Source organism: Rhodnius prolixus, unplaced genomic scaffold, assembly GCF_049639745.1.
Source record: "Rhodnius prolixus isolate KJV_2025 unplaced genomic scaffold, Rpr scaffold_4, whole genome shotgun sequence".
NCBI lineage: Eukaryota > Metazoa > Arthropoda > Insecta > Hemiptera > Reduviidae > Rhodnius > Rhodnius prolixus.
In genome coordinates, this window is record NW_027411614.1 from 21,815,602 (window position 1) to 21,833,719 (window position 18,118).

Consider the following 18,118-nt stretch of genomic DNA (forward strand, 5'->3'; position numbering starts at 1 on the left):
ATGTATTATTGATTAAATAAATACAATTAATCAGTAAAAGTTATAATTTACTTTTCTTCTGGTGTTATTGTCTCGGAATACGAGTATTATTACGTTGCTAACTAGATCTCGTTCAGTTAAAAAGCGCTTTATATGCATCACGAGACGTTCTACAAATTATTTAAATTTTTCTAGACATGTCAGCCAAATAAAGTATTACAAAATTTAATTTTTTTATCATGCTTTGGTGTAGATTAGCGATGCTTTAATGGGGGATTTAACCAATGCATTTGTTTCTGTTGGTTTTCGTATACTATAAGAGCATTATAACATCTTCATCCGATGACCTAGTCGGTCACACTGAAGTGCAAAGTCTCCCATAATATTTTCTTGAGACATTTATTCAAATTTGAATACAGCAAAAGATTTGAATACAGGTCATATAAGGGTACGACCTCCGCTACACAAATTACTCGTTAGTTTAGGCTCAGCAGGGTTCGCTGAAATCCTTCAGCGAAGCCTTACTGTAGTAAATTAATATAAGACTTTCCGAGTGCAATGTTTAATCCAACACTTTGGACTCCTTAGCTATAGGCAGCGAAAGAAAAACTAATGTTTTCCGTCTGATTTACATTGCAAGCTAAGAAACATCAAATAGTTCAAGAGAGACGATGAGAGATAAATATTTAGAATACAAGAAAACAACAACAACAACAACAACAATAAAAACACACAACAGCACATAAATATTAAGGAGCGAACGACAAAAGTGGCAAACCTCTTTGGAGTGAAGTGTCCAGTTCGGGATGACACATGCGCCAGTAGTCACCGCTCCGCGCCGCCTCCATAGCCGCCGCATGCCAGTCAGTCGCGACTTAACCGCCCCCCTGTAATCTTCCACTACGTATGCTCTCCTTTTCTAACGGGTGTTCTGTCCGTCTCCGTACGAACTTGCCTCTAAAACAGTGAACAATTAATTGTTTTAAACTAAAAGAAACGAACAGTATTTTCTCATCATGAAGGCACTTGCTCTGATCATAATTATTTACCTAGGATTTCGTTATGTGCAAGGTAATAAAAATAAAATTTTGACTTTATATGTTATTACAAATTTATAATTATTAATATGTGAACTCATTATTTATACAGTTAATTTGTCGAATTAAGCAGGAAGAAACATTAAAAAAATAATATATTTGAATTAACATGCAAACCCCAATTTATAATATTCAAAATCCTTTGAAGAACATGATTTCTTACTGTAAAGAAATTTGCGAATTAATAAAATTAAGGAAATCAGTAAAATATTATGTCTTCAAAAAAAAATTGTTGCTGAAAAATGAGGGAGGAAAGATTACGGAACATTCAGAAGTTTAGAAAGAATGCTGATTGCTGTCAATATTTGTATTATCATACAGATTCTATTAGAAGGGTGGCCACATTGCTTTCATCAAATTCTTAATGTTCAATAATTATATTTAACAAATGGTTAGGTTATTACTAAACATAGAACCCGTTTACACAGTTTTTAATCTCTTTGTTGTATATAATTTGATGTGCGCTTTACTATATATGTACATATACATGTATATATAAAGTTTTTTGTTCTGAAGGGTTTGCCACGAAAAAATATGTATTATTTTTTACTTTGTCGACGTTTCGATTGATTATTTAATCATCTTCAGAGCTACGAACTTAAATGTACTTTAACAATAATTTGTTAAGATACAAACTTAAAATATTAATTTATATTCTTATATATCTTAAGTAATTTTTATTAAAATACATTAAATTTCATACCTCTGAAGATGATTGAATAAACCATAGAAACATCGCGAAGTAATAAGTAACAAAATTATTATTTCCTGTACAATACTTCAGAAAAAAGTGTATCTCTATATTAATATAGTCAGAAATATGGAATATTTATTTATATTATTAGGTGTATACATTTAATTTTTTCGATCATTCATTATGTTCGATCAAGAAAAACCAAAAAACGGATCTTGAAATAATCACAAAATATATCATCAGCTAGATAAATAAATTGAAATTAATATTTTCTTAATTTCAACTTCTCTTCGACGACCTCTGCCTTTTATTTCGTAATCAGATAACTCTTTAACAAAAACTTACAGTTTAAAATGTTAAGTATAAGGGTTGATTAAACGCCAAAAGGTACACAAATCAGCTAGTACCCAACATTTCATTCATGCTTAGCTGATATAATTTAAGTAATTTTGCTGCATTAACTTTTTCTTCACATTTTTTTAGAAATTATTAGATGTCACAGACCCTTATGCTGGCCATTTTCATCTACAAAATATTTGTTCAAGTAGCACTGTAGATTGACTGTAATATCTAGTTATTTATAATAATCAAACTATTAATTACAGGTGAAAAAGAAAAACGTTATAAAAAATAAAAAAAAATTATGAGGCTAAAAAATTCAAAACCTTTTTTTAAAAAATGCTTATATCAACATACATCAATGATTTTGTTTATTTTATTTTATTTATTTTTTTAAATCGTCGGTTTAAGTTCATTCTTCGATAAAAGTAATTGTTATTTTATGTAGTAGTCAAACGTTTATAATAATAGATAATAATTACCTGGCTTTATCGCAAATAATATAGTTTTCTTCAATTACATTCTCAATGTAGCTGTTCTTCTCACAATGTTGAATATATGTAATATAAAATAAATAAGATATGCATATTTTTAGGGCAGCTAATTATTCCAGTATTTTACTATAAGTAAAATTAGGGAGACTAAATTAAATTACAATTTATTGAGAAATGAATAATTGTTGAATAATCTACTTGTTATTAACTGTGAGTTATTTGTGCTCACGAATATTTCGGTAAGACGAATTCAAGACTGAAATATTCTGTTAAATCCGTGATTCAAATTTAAACAGTAGCCGACTCTAACTTTGTTTTTCTCTACTTTAACATGAATGTATATGTGACTACTAAAAATAAAGGGCATATTAAAGATAAATCCAAAGAATAATTTGAAATGGAGTTAAAATAAAGTACCTATTTAAAAACGAAGATATAATATACATTTTATCATAATTATAACAAAATAATATTATGAATGTTCTAGCCAGCATAAGGGTCTGTGACATCTAATAATTTCTAAAATGTGAAGAAAAAGTTAATGCAGCAAAATTACTTAAATTATATCAGCTAAGCATGAATGAAATGTTGGGTACTAGCTGATTTGTGTACCTTTTGGCGTTTAATCAACCCTTATACTTAACATTTTAAACTGTAAGTTTTTGTTAAAGAGATTTTTGTACCTTTTGGATAGATTTTCATTTTTGTCTATTTTACAAAGTTACTTATCTGTTTCACAGATTTTTTTTAAAATTTAGAATAAGAAATTCTATCATTATAACCTGATAAGGTGTTAAGTCGGAACTGTAACTACCATTGGAGAGATCTTTTTAAAGAATGATTATAGTTGCCATCCTCAATAACAATTTTTTTGAGAAAGCGTTTTGAATAAAATAGGAAGGAGTAAGAAAAATAAACTGCGATTACAGTACTTCTCCCTAAAAGGCAAAGATTTACAATTCATTAATGTAAATAGGTTCACCCATTGATAATTTTAACCATTGCAGTACTTCCTCTTAGTAGGTGCAAGAGCTTGATGGCCCTTCACAGCCAAGTAGAGGAGCTTTAACAACTTATTCGAGCTGAATTTTATCAAAATCGGACTAAGCGTTATAGAAATATTGGTAATAATAGTTTTAGAAAGGGCCTTACTTGGGTGGGGCAAACTCCCCTCCTTATGAGGCACAGCGTTCAGACTTTTAAAGTGCAAATCTGTACAAAATTTCGATTCGAATGACACTTCATTCATGACAATCGGTTCACGTGTCGATAATTTGAAACGATTGCTATACTTTCCCTTAACAAGTGTAAGAGCTGATCGCCGCTTTAATGTTACGTAGAGGAGCCCTAACTCTATCATCCTACCAAATTATTTCAAAATCGGGCTAAGATTTACAGAGTAATTAGTAATAATAATTTTGGAGGGGGCCTTACATAAAGGGGGCTAACTCCTCTCCTATTCGATGTACAGCGTCGAGACCCCCAAAAGGCACATCTACATAAAATTCTGAATCGAATGACACCTCAATCATGAAAATCGGTTCACGCGTTTAGGCGCTACGCAGTTTACAAAAAAGGTAACAACAACAACAACAACAACAACAACAACAACAAGAAGAAGAAGAAGAAGAAGAAGAACAACAACAACAATTTCTGAAATTGCAGTTTTTGCTCATTTTCGGCAACTTTTTTCTCAAAACCTATTAGATCTGGGTTGTTGCAAAAAAATTACAGCTATAAGGAGGGTTTGCCCTATATTTTAAAGAAAATTTGGGAATTTTATCTTTTATAGAAAAAGAGAAAAAAATTGTCAAAGTTGGGTGTTTTTCAACGTTACGCTTTTTCGTGCAGTTTTGGACGATCAACCCTTATACAACTGTCCTACCGGACAGTTTTAATACTCGATTCACATTAAAGTCTTCTTTAATCGTCATTAGACTGAGAAATGATCCAGAAGAAATATTTCTATCGAAGTAGTTAAAAAGTTCTTGGCCTCAGTATCCCAGGGAATCATTTTATGAATTGATTCTGAATTATTCGAAAATATTGATCCTCTATGTACGTACCACAGCGAAAAAGTCCATGATTTACTCGAAACATTTTTTTTTTTTTTTTCAAAACCTTATCGTAGTATGACAACTAAAAAATGTCAAATTTGAAGTTTCGGCGTTTTTTTGTTTTTGGTTTTTGAGTTACACAGGAGAAAGAGACCAATTTGTAAAAATCCACTTTTTTTTTGGATAAAATGGATATTTCTAGCGAGAAGTTAATATTGAAAATCCGCATGATTACTTTATCTTCTCTTTCTAGATTAGTAAGGGAATTAGGGAAACTAACTCAGTAACTTGACATGCTGTAAATTGAATTCACATTTGCGTCTCATTTTGAGAGTTGAATTGTGTTGATATAGTATGAAATCTCATGGTTCACTGAATAAGTAACTGACATATATTTTAATAAATACCTAATGCAATTTAATTTTAAAATAACCATTAAGATTAATTTATATATTAATTTTTATTACTACTTTTTATCGTGTTGTTTCCTTCATTACTGTGTCTAGCATTGAAAAAGGCAAGTACCATCTCCATTATCTATGAAACGTTCAATTCATGAGGTCTAGAAACTAAGAGATATGTTCTGACACTACTGCTCGAAGTACGTCATAAATGTTAATAAAGGGTCTTAGGTTGCAGATTTGCTACTTGTTTACGATTCCCTGGAATTTATTACTGATAAAATAAATGCAAAAAACAATTGTTGACTTTTGCTCTTAATGGTTTTCTGTCTAATAAGGCTCACTTCCTCAGTAACACACAAAGAAATTGAGTAGCTCTTTTGCTATATTTTCTAATTTATTATTAGCGAACACTCTGATCGAACGTTCATATAATAGGACATGTTTACTCGTAACATGTTTACAAAGTATCCTATAAGAACCTGACGCAATCAGTGCTAATTGAATTTTCAACTTCTTCCAAGTTGCCCAGAGCGGTGTTTCCTTCTTGTCAACTAATTATTATGCAATACGAACAAATATAGTTAATTATACTTTTGTAAAATCAAATTAGCGTCGATATATCCGTTGATGTACCATTTTAATGCTAAGAAAAGCGGCAAATGATAGTAATGTAATGGTTTAAAGTAAGATTTGTATTTTTTTTTTTTTTTTTATACAGGGTGTTCATTTTAAGACGGCTCAAATGCATTTCATGCTTAAACGGCTAATCTGAGCAAAAAAAAAATAGAGGAAAAATTTTTAGTTTCATGTGTCTTGATTTTAGATTCCTGCCCGCATACGCGGCTGACGCGCGACCAAAATAGAGAGTTCGCAATTGACCCTCATTTTCATATACACAGTTTTAAAGAGTATAAAAAGTTATGAAAGAAACCGAAAACCGCAATTCGCTATCTTCAAAATTAAAGGTGCTAGGCCATTTCAAAATCTGGTATTTATTAATCATATTTCAATTTTTTAACTTGTTATCAAAGAGAAAGAAGTGCACGCGATAGGTCATTTTTATGTATTTTTTCATCCCCTTTCTACTGAAAATATTGCCAAGGCAGTAAAGCTAGTATTTTTCTTAATTTCGGGAAATAAGTCGTTTTCCGAGTGATTTTTTTTCTAAGAAAAATCAAATATTAAGTGCTTTAGATGTTCTCAAGCATACACAAAATGGCTAAAAATTAATTGTTAAGTCATAAATTGTATGCATCAGGCTCTATTGAATTATGTATTTTGAATTTGTGTATATTTTGATTTGTATATTTTGTTACATAATAAAGTGATGGTCGACACATCGACACCAGCGCTACCAACAGGACGGTAGTGGCTGAAGCACAGTGTGTCATGGTTTATTGCAGAGTAAAGAACTCATTTCATTTTTCTAGTGAACCAGTGATTTATTCATACATATTTTGGTCATCCAAACCGGATCATTATCAGATTTATTGCATTGGGTGAGTCATTCACATTTCAATCCTTCTTTTCATAATTTCATAATTGTTTTCCTTATCATTTTCAATAATAACCTGTATCATTTTTCCTTCATTTATCAAGTTAATTGAGGCGAGAATATTCATAATATTAAACTCATTTAATTATGGATGATATTAAGATATTAATTAGGCAAAGAGGTACCGTCAAAGGTAAAGTTACAAGACTTTTATCTTTTATCAACGAGTTTGACGCAGATGATGTGGGGCAACTAGAAGCCAGACAATCTGCTATGCCAGATATTTTAAATCAATTTGAAGAAATTCAGTTCAAAATAGAGAATATTATCAGTGATGAGGAGGTTGCGGAACATGAGAAGTACAGAGTAGATTTTGAAAAACAATATTATGATACTTTATCCAAATTTAAAAACAAAATTAGTATGTTACAAGTTGCAAATAGTGAGAAAAATAAACAAATTTATCATAAATTAGCACTTGCAAAACTTCCGAAGATTAATCTTCCCATATTCAATGGAAGCTATGAAAATTGGCAACCATTTTTTGATTCATTTAAAACCTTAGTTCATAATCTAGAAGACATTGCAGAGGTCACTAAATTCCATTATTTAAGAGGATCATTAACAGGTGAGGCGGCAGATTTAATTGAATCCCTTACTGTCACAAATGATAATTATGAAGTAGCTTGGGAGCTATTGCAAGAAAGATATAACAATAAACGCATTATTGTTCAGTCACACATATCCGCCATATTTAATATTCCAAAATTAGAATATTCAAATTCAGGTGCCATTAGAAACCTTCAAAATAGCATCAAAAAGCAATTAAGATCCTTAAAAAATCTTAATCAACCCACAGATCAATGGGATAGTCTCTTAATACATATCGTCAGCAGTAAATTAGATAAAATAACTTTAAAACAATGGGAAAGTTCTTTAAAAGGCACAGAGGTTCCGACATTCGAAGAAATGTTTACGTTTTTGAATAATACATGTAATTCTCTGGAAAGTTACGAGGCTAAAAGTAAATCAAGCTCATTGCATATAAATTCAGAAAAATCCCGTAATAATAAACCAAAGGTTAAGGAACAAAATTGTTTTATCAGCCAAAATAACAAAGACTGTAAAGTTTGTCCTCTATGTACTAAAACACATAATATTTTTAATTGTGATGCATTTTTTAAAACAAACGTCGTTGGAGCGTAATGAAACTATTCAAAAATTAAAATTATGTTTCAATTGTTTATCTAAAGGGCATACAGTGAAAGATTGTAAAGGCGGCCATTGCAAAATATGCCAGGGTAAACACAACACATTACTTCATAAGAAATCAACAAATGCTAGTATTGGAGGGATTACCAATAAGCCCGACTTAACCGCGCCGACAAAGGAAGTTTCTTCTATTAATACTTCTTTATATAGCTTTTCTAATAATATTCCTAGAATTCTTTTATCAACAGCTATTATCCATATTAAAGATAAATTTGGTAATGTGTTCAATTGTCGAGCCATTTTGGACAGCGGTTCACAGTTAAGTTTTATAACAAAAAACTTGTGTAATAAATTGAAATTAGTAAAACATAAAACTTGCATCTCAATTAAAGGGCTTAACGGAAATAATTCGCATACAGCGTATTATATAAACACTAACATATATTCCGCAAAATCTAAATTTTCCACAACATTGAATTTACACGTATTACCTAACATTACTAATTTTATTCCAACACAAAATATAGATATTAAACAGTCTAGCATTCCGTATCACATACAAGATGATTTGGCAGATCCTACATTTTCTGAAAGCGCTAACGTAGACATATTGCTGGGAGCGGAAATATTCTTTCAATTATTGAAACCAGAGCAAATCGTTTGCAAGGATACTTCTTACTCATTAATATTTCAAAACACTGTTTTGGGTTGGATTGCTTCTGGAACAGTTGCTTCAAGGAGTTCCGCACCTGTTAATAGTTTCTTTACTACTGTTTCAAATTCAATGGAAATAGATACAAACGAATTCAAAGTTCATAAATTAACACCAGAAGAAAAATTGTGCAATAGTTTATACGAACAAACTTTTGAAAGAGGTAGTGATGGTAGATTCATAGTAGAATTACCATTCAAAAAGGATCCTGAATGTTTAAGTGACAACTTAAATAATGCAGTTAAAAGATTTCACAATTTAGAGCAAAGGTTCCACTCTCAACCTCAAATACATAAACAATATGTCGACTTCATGAGGGAATATGAGCAATTAGAGCACATGGAAGAAATCAAACCTAACGAATCTGTTAATAACTGCAAATATTATGTGCCTCATCATCCTGTTTTTAAGGAAAGTACAACTACACACATAAGAGTAGTGTTTGATGCCACTACTAGCCCTCCTGATGGTATTTCATTGAATTCCATTCTTTTAAAGGGACCAGTCATTCAAAGTGATCTGTTCTCAATTATGCTAAGATTCAGGATGCACAAATATGTCTTGACGGCTGATATAGCCAAAATGTATCGTCAAATTTTAATTAAAAGACATCATGTTGAGTTTCAAAGAATTGTATGGAGAGAATCGCCTAATCAAGAGCTCAAACATTATCGTTTATTGACCTTAACTTATGGCACTACACCAGCCAGTTTCATTGCCACGAGATGTCTGGTACAATTAGCAGAAGAAAATAAAGCTGAATTTCCTACAGCATCAATGGTGATTGAAAGAGATTTTTACATGGATGATTTGATGACAGGTGCAGATGATTTCGAATCTTTAAAAAATATACAATTGCAAGTAACTAGTATTCTTAGTTCTGGTTGCTTTACCTTAAGGAAGTGGTGCTCGAATTCAAAGGATATCTTAAAGAAAATTTCATCCAAAGTAGAAGATCCTTATCACATTGTAGATATTGGAGCAAATGAGAGCATCAAAACTTTGGGATTAGCATGGAAACCCTTTTCAGACACTTTTGAATATAAAATACAACCTTTTCAACACTCCTTTGTAATTTCAAGACGAACCATATTATCAGAGTTGTTCAAGATATTCGATCCATTAGGCTTTTTAACACCTGTTGTCATAAAAGGAAAAATATTTATTCAGCAGCTATGGATGAATAATTTAAAATGGGACGATCAGCTTCCGTATCAATTAGCAGTCAAATGGTGTAAGTTTTTTAATCAGCTCAGTGCAATTGAAGAATTTCAAATTCCACGTCGTGCAAAATATTCTGATAAAATGGAATTACACGGATTTTGCGATGCAAGTGAAAATGCTTATGCGGCAAGTGTTTATTTGCGTTCATTTGCAGAGACAAGTATTACTGTTCATCTGTTATGTGCCAAGGCCAGAGTCTCTCCATTAAAGAAAAGAACTTTGCCTGAACTAGAACTAAATGGTGCTCAACTGTTAACACGGCTAATGTTGAAGGTCGCAAACGCACTTAATGTCAACTGCAGAGAATGTAGATTTTGGACTGATTCATCCATAGTCTTAGCTTGGTTAAAAGGAAATCCATGTCAGTGGAAAACATATGTAAGCAACAGGGTAGCATTCATTCAAGAAAATACTTTAATTCGGAATTGGAAACATGTGCGAAGCGAAGACAATCCTAGTGATGTTGCTTCTAGAGGAGTAGATGTTAGACACTTTATGAACCTTTCTATGTGGTTTAATGGGCCCTATTGGTTAGCATTAAATGAAAAGGATTGGCCACCAAGTAAAATCAATGAGAATATAGAGGAAATTCCAGAAGCAAAACCAATTAAATATTCGTTGATGAACACTTGCAGTGAGAAGCAGACCTTTGAACTACTTTCTCGTTATTCTTCATGGGTTAAATTAGTCAGAATCGTAGCTTATATTTTGAGGTTCATAAATTCTCTTCAAGTGGAAAAGGAAAATCGAAGTTGCGATTTTTTAACTACAAGTGAACATAACAATGCAAAATTTAAAATATATCAATTAGTACAAGCAGAAGTGTTTTACATTGAAATCAAGACATTAGAAAAGGGAAATCAATTAAATAAAAAAAGTAAAATTCATAATTTAAATCCCTTTCTGGATAAAAACGGCATCTTAAGAGTAGGAGGGCGTTTAAGAAATGCACCACTCCCTGCAGATCAAGTTAATGCTATTATACTTCCATACGCACATCATGTTACAAAATTAATATTTAGATATTTTCATATTATTTATTTACATGCAGGACCTCAAAGTTTATTAACAGCCATTAGACAAATGTATTGGCCAATTAAAGGCAAAATAATGGCAAAACAAATCTGTAGAGAATGTGTCATCTGTTTTAAGGCTGAACCGAAAAATAAACCGGCTATCATGGGTCATTTACCTAAAGATAGAGTTAGTGTATCCAGACCATTCTCAATTACCGGACTAGATTTTGCTGGACCTATTATTATCAAATCAGGTGTTCGAAAATCCACTAAAACAACTAAGGCTTATATTTGTGTTTTCGTATGTTTTGCGACTCGTGCGATACATTTAGAGGTCGTTAGTGATCTCACAACGAATGCTTTCCTTGCTGCCTTAAGGAGATTTATGTCTAGGAGAGGCGTATGTACTAGAATATATTCAGACAATGCCACCAACTTCGTGGGTGCTGCTAAAGAACTAAACAAGTTATTTAAAAATAAAGAAATAAATCAATCAGTTCCTGAATTATTGGCTTCAGAAGGTATAGAATGGAAATTTATACCCGCCCGTTCGCCACATTTTGGAGGAATTTGGGAAGCAGGAGTTAAAAGTGTTAAGTATCATCTTAAAAGAGTTATAGGCAATTCAATATTAAATTTCGAAGAGTTGTACACAGTATTAACTCAAATAGAAGCTATTTTAAATTCTCGCCCATTAACTTATCTTTCTTCCTGCCCTGAAGACCTTTCCCCACTAACCCCTTCACACTTCCTAGTTGGTGACTCGCTTGCAATGCCGTCAGAAACGGATCACACAAGTACACCAGTCAACAGGCTCAAACGTTGGCAAATGGTTCAATCTGTCGTCCAGCATTTCTGGAGAAGATGGAAAACGGAATTTCTAATGCAGCTGCAGCAAAGATACAAATGGAAAGACCGACACAAGAACGTGCAAGTAGGAGACGTTGTTCTCTTAGACAATCCTGCTTTACAACCACAACAATGGATTTTAGCAAGAGTAGTTCAGATACACACTGGCTCGGATGGCGTCGTACGTGTAGCTACAGTTAAGACAAGCTCCAGTAAACAGTTTACAAGGACTGTGAATAAACTGTACCCGCTTCCACTTCCTGATCAAGAAGAGGAATGATGTCATTGAATGAAGAGCAATGAAAATTTGAAAATTGTTTGTTTTTTTTTTGTTTGTTTTTTGTTTGTTTGTTTTTTTTTTTTTTTTGAAAGACTTTCGCCTTTCAAGGGGGGGTGGATGTTAAGTCATAAATTGTATGCATCAGGCTCTATTGAATTATGTATTTTGAATTTGTGTATATTTTGATTTGTATATTTTGTTACATAATAAAGTGATGGTCGACACATCGACACCAGCGCTACCAACAGGACGGTAGTGGCTGAAGCACAGTGTGTCATGGTTTATTGCAGAGTAAAGAACTCATTTCATTTTTCTAGTGAACCAGTGATTTATTCATACATTAATTTTTACATCTGTTACAAACAAGAAGGTTTAATAATTATTTGATAATTTTGGGAGAGTTGCGTTTAATTACCAATAAAATTGGAAACCTCCTGCCACATATTTAAGTGATCTTTCATGTAAAGGATCAAACTTATTCCTTAATTTATCAACTAATGCACTTTACTCAACTTGTGAAGCATGTGCTGTGCCTTCAAAGGTGCCTCCTCAGATACAGAGATCAGCTGATAACCTCCTCGCTAATCTGGCTTGCGAGCCATAATTTTAGACCAAAATTGTAATAAAAGTCATATACTCGTAAATAATATTCGGGTGCCCTCACTTACACGAATTTCCCTTACCAACTTCACGGAGTTTTTATACATTATGTATTTATATAATCAATTGTATTCATTTATTTAGAGCTTATTTAATTTTTAAGTACATTATCCAGATTATAAAAAGCACATCATACAGCATGAAGCTTTGAAGGAAATAAATTCTACTCCATCATCCTTTTAACGGTTAAATTATTTTTGTTATCCAATGTAGTTTCAGGCATCTAGTTTTAGTTGAATTATTAGAATCTGGTCAATTGTGGGTCAATATCAAGTACTCTGCCCCAAATATATCTTATGAGCTACTCAGAGTGTGAATATTTATATACGAATGTCCAGATAAAACCCGATTGAACTTTTCCCTTAATAGGGAAAGGAAAAAAATTATTAATAAATTGTCTAAAAAATATTTAAGGTTATCTAAACTTCATAGATACGAGTATACGAGTAATTTACAGACTGGAAACTACACCTACATTAGTTTGTTTGCATTAGAGATAAAAAAAACTTCAAGATAAATGAATATATTGCTTTCATTTGAATAGATACAATATAAATGGCGTAATAATATTCATTATTATTTCTGTTTTTAATTTTTATTTAGTATTTTAGTGTATTTAGAGGCGCCACGGTAGCCGAGCGGTTAGAGGCGAGACCTGCAAAGCTAATATGCATTGTGGTACTGGGTTCGATTCCCGGTCTTTAGGCCTTGGATTTTATTTAATGGTTAATAAAAGAGATTTTCAGTAAAGTACGTTTGCTATTCGCCTCCGTCCACGACACCTAATTGGTAGTTGGACGTTAAGCCCCGCCTGAAAAAATAGGCGATTACTTTACTTTACTTTAGTGTATTTAGTTTTTCATGAGTAAGTTTTCATTTTACAATAACAAACTAATACTTTTATATCTTTACTATACTTTTTGAAAAGTCGTTTGAAAAGTCCGTGCAAAGTCAGAGAAATAGCACTACTGGCGCGTATCGAGGTTATGTTTAGTTAGTAGCATCTCTTGGAAGAACACACACCAAGTTTCAGCCAGATCGGTCTATTTCTTTGTGTTTGGCATTCGTTTGAATCGAGGAAGTCGAGTGATTTTCAAAAAATGGACGAAAAAGAATTTCGTGTGTTGATTAAACACTACTTTATGAAAGGCAAAACGCCTCAGGAGACTAAATAGAATCTTGATAAACATTATGGTGACTCTGCACCTTCGATTAGAACAGTTTATAAGTGGTTTCAAAATTTTCGGAGTGGCCATATGGGCACAAGTGACGCTGAACGTTCTGGGCGCCCTGTTGAGGTTCCTACTCCAGAAATCATTGATAAAATCCATGATATGGTGATGGATGATAGAAGAGCGAAGGTGCGTGAGATTGCTAGTGCTGTGGGCATCTCGAATGAACGAATACATAATATTTTGCATCAACATATGGACATGACAAAGCTATCCGCAAGATGGGTGCCGCGATTGCTCACGCTTGACCAAAAACGAAATCGTGTAAGGACGGTTTGCAGCTGTTCTAGAAGAATCCGCAGGACTTTAAGCGTCGTTTCGTCACTGTGCATGAAACATGGATACATCACTACACTCCTGAGACCAAAGAACAATCTAAAAAATGGGTTACCAAGGGGGGAATCTGCGCCAAAAAAGGCGAAGACCGTTCCTTCGGCCGGAAAGATTATGGCGACTGTCTTTTGGGATTCGCAAGGAATAATCCTCATCGACTATCTGGAAAAGGATAAAACTATTACAGGTGCATATTATTCATCGTTATTGGACCGTTTGAAAACCGAGCTGCAAGAAAAACGCCCTCGATTGGCCCACAAAAAAGTCCTTTTCCATCACGACAACGCACCAGCTCACACCTCAGCAGTTGTGGTCGCAAAATTAATGGAAATAGGGTTCCAACTCGTTTCACATCCCCCCTATTCTCCAGACATGGCTCCCTCGGACTACTATTTGTTCCCCAATATGAAGAAATGGCTGGCGGGAAAAAGATTTTATTCAAACGAGGAGGTGATTGCAGAAACGAATGGCTATTTTTCAGACTTGGACAAATCCTATTATTCGGAAGGGATCAACAAACTAGAGCAGCGTTGGACGAAGTGTATAAGCCTAAAAGGAGACTATGTTGAAAAATAAAAAAGGTTTACCCCAAAAAATTAAGTAGTTTTTATTTTTGCACGGACTTTTCAAACGACCCTCGTATTTGCATTGCACTCAGCTTTGATACATACTTTCTGTTAGTATGATAGTATATTAATATAATAATTTCATTTGCATTATTGGGATTTTTAATATAAAAGTTTTGAAGGGAATTTTATGTTTTACTTTTTGTTTGAATTTTATTACTTTCCATACCGATTTTATTATTCTTTTTATGATTTTATTTACTTTTTGTTCTGCTCTTCATCTTTTTCTTTTTAGTAAAAGGCTTTCTGGCTGTCAATATAAATAAATGAATAACTGGAATAAAATATATTTATGTCCAGAAAAGATAAGAAGTTTATTTGTGAAACAACCAATTTGTTTCATGAATTGCCAACTTTTTTTATTTTATTTGATTTCAATATTTTTCCGGAAATTGAATCTCCGCTTAAAATTTTGACGCGATTACCGGAAGAATTTATTTGGGTCTCTTGGCCTACATTAAGGTGTGTAGTTCCAACGAAGAGGGCTTGGATGCCGTTGATCGACTGAAACTTACATTCAGTTTCCGCATTCTTCTGGAACTAAACTAAGTAAGGCGATGTGGAGACCAGTTTTTGTAAAGGTGGGACCTTAATTCCTCGCCTTTTCAACCACTTTTATTAACTTTGAAGTTTTCAAACAAATTGCGCAATTGAAGAGCTTGGTGCAAAAAGGAGTTATCTACATTTTTTTTTTTCAGAAAATGTGTTTAGTGGCGCCCCCCTATTGTATGTTCAATTCTACATCTTATGCAGACTCGTTTATTATTAATTATTCTCTAATCTAGGATAGATTTGGAGCAAAAATGAGTTTTCTACTGCAGATAACTTTTTTTCTGCTCCAAACAGAAAAGATGACGCAATCAATCAAACAAAAATTTTTGAATTAGGTTTATTTAATGTTTATATTAGGTAGATATTATTTATTTTTTTTAATGATTTAAGGCGCGTCAACATCTAAGGTTATTGGCGCCCGGAGCTTTTTGCAGTGCACTGCCGGCCTCCGGACAGTGTTCTCTCGTTACAGACAACACTGTCCATCACCGGATAGTGAGCTGTAAGAAGCTCCTAGGAAGAGAAAATCTAAGGGTCAGCAGCTGGATTCGAATCCGGGATCTCCGCGTGGGAGTCCAGTATGCTAACCTCATAGCTAATCCCTTCCCTCTAGTATTGAATAATAATAGATATTATTATTTTTCTTTTTGACAGGCAAAATAATATATCTAACATTCGTTTCGACAAGACACAAAATGCCACTTAAAAGCTCAATAACAAGAAATCTGTGGACTAAAGTACTTAATATGTACTCAAGTTTTACTGAAAATTATGATTTTGGTGCAAAAAAGAGTTAGATGCAAAATAACTTTTGCTTATAGCAAGCTTAAAAAATGCCCTAGAAAGTTCAAATTGAGCCCCAAATGACCCCATCGCAATATATTAACTAATTCTTACAGCAGACACAACATAGGGAATACATCTTAAAGCATATTTAGTTTTTTGTCCCTACTAAAAATTTAAAAAACTGAAGATAACTTCTTTTTGCACCAAGCTCTTCAGTTGCTATTGTTTATTTCGTACTAACTAGGAATCCAGCTTTTCAAGCGAGTTGTCATTTTGACAGAGTAAGTAGTATACTGAAATTTGCACTTATTGACTTCTGTGCTTCATTACAAGAAGGCCGTGAGCAACATTTTCATCTTGTAAGGTAGATCATTCTCATTCTTTTATGATATGTAGTTCAGTTGATATGGTCATCATTTATATACGAAAATGTAGAGTGAAGCGATAGGCTTTAAGCGAAACTAACACAATCTAAAAGATCTGTTGTGGTTCCCCACTAGCGTTTACCAGTGGCTACCCTAACCCGAACAATTGCATACATTAGCCATCATTGTGTGCTCTATTTCTCAAATTATTCCATTAAATATAATCCTAGACTAAGACAAGGACTCAAGCTCAGTTCCTCAACGCGGTCCTGCCTTGAACCTCTTGGCTATTGTGGCGCTCGTAATACACATTAAAACCTTTAAAAGGATCCTTTAAATTTGGTAATGACCAATTATAAAGTAGTAACTTACGACAAAAATAATAAATTGTTGAACGCATGTTTTTCCCCCAATTCATCACCAGTTTCGGATTTTCGTGTACCATCAGAGATTGATTAGTCAGTTTGCGGTAGATTGATTTGGTCTTTAACTAAGTTTTATGTAATATACTCAGTTGCTGAACCGTTCTTATTTCGTTATTAATCCATAACCTCTGCCCCTGTACTTTGTTTTGTAAATAATTGTTAAGTTTTTTATGTTAATGGTTCAACCCTCTACACAACTCTGTACTTGTGCAGACAACACAGCCACAGAATCCTGGGCAAAGAAGTGGCGGATTAAAATGAACCCACAGAAATGCCAGCATGCTCTTTGGCGGTGCTCCTGTCCGCCTGTCCTTTTCAACAGCAATCCTCATTCTTGCACAGATCCGGTGCGCTACCTTGGGCTCTACATAGACAAACGGCTCACGTGGTACCCACACACTAGACTTAAAAGACAAGCAATGACGAAACGTGCGAAACTGCTTTACAGACTTCTTGAACGACGCTCCAAAGTGTCCATAGAACTCAAACGGTTGATGTAATACTATCCTCAAACCTATGTGGACTTACGGACTAGAGCTGTGGAGTTCAGCCAAACCTACTAACATACGGACAGTACAAACATTTCAGTCAAAACTCCTCCGACAGATAGCTGACGCTCCTTTCTAGGTTTTTTTACCTCACTCTTCACAACGACCTCAACATTCCATTCATACACCAGCTCGCCAAGACAAAATATCGCGAGTTCCATGCTGCTCTCTCTGCTTGCTCCAATCCTCTTTTACTGACTCTCGCCTCCTCTGACATCCCTAACAATATTCGCCGACTGAATCGCCAGTGGCCCCGTGACTTCCTTGCAGTTTGAAGACCTAAAGATCATTATACCCTGTAGAAAGTGCTACCGCTGGGTAGTTCCTCTCCTCCTGCCTTTACGCATTCATTTATCCTATATATTCCTATTTACTTACTGTATATATGTAGGTACATAAAGATTGTAAATAACGAAATAAATTTAAAAAAATAAAAAATATGTTAATGGTTGCGATTTTAGAGTAATGTTTTCCTATAAACATTATTTGTTAAAGAAGATCTTATTTTCTGTTTTTTACAGTTTTATGGAAAAATCGTAAAATAAATTTAGCAACTTAGCGTTACATACGGGATATATAATTTATTTTTCTTCAATACATATGGCAGTTAATCAGCATTTTTATTTGTTCGGAAAAGGTGGTTTTAAGATTACTTTTATGTTAGGCCATCTTGTTCATTCTCTTTTTTATGTCTCTTTATTTCTCCAAGAATAAGTAATGCCGGGGGAAAATAATTCTA

At 33.4% G+C, this 18,118-nt stretch overlaps 1 protein-coding gene across 1 annotated transcript in view; it reads left to right on the forward strand.

Annotated features, from left to right (window-relative positions):
* The first annotated feature begins 832 nt into the window (after positions 1-832).
* Positions 833-18,118, forward strand: part of LOC141456057 (opioid-binding protein/cell adhesion molecule homolog) — an 869,090-nt gene continuing 851,804 nt past the window's right edge. Inside the window, exon 1 of the mRNA XM_074131654.1 lies at positions 833-1,050. Within this exon, the coding sequence (XP_073987755.1) occupies positions 996-1,050 (55 nt within the window). The 5' untranslated portion in view covers positions 833-995. The remainder of the gene's footprint in view (positions 1,051-18,118) is intronic.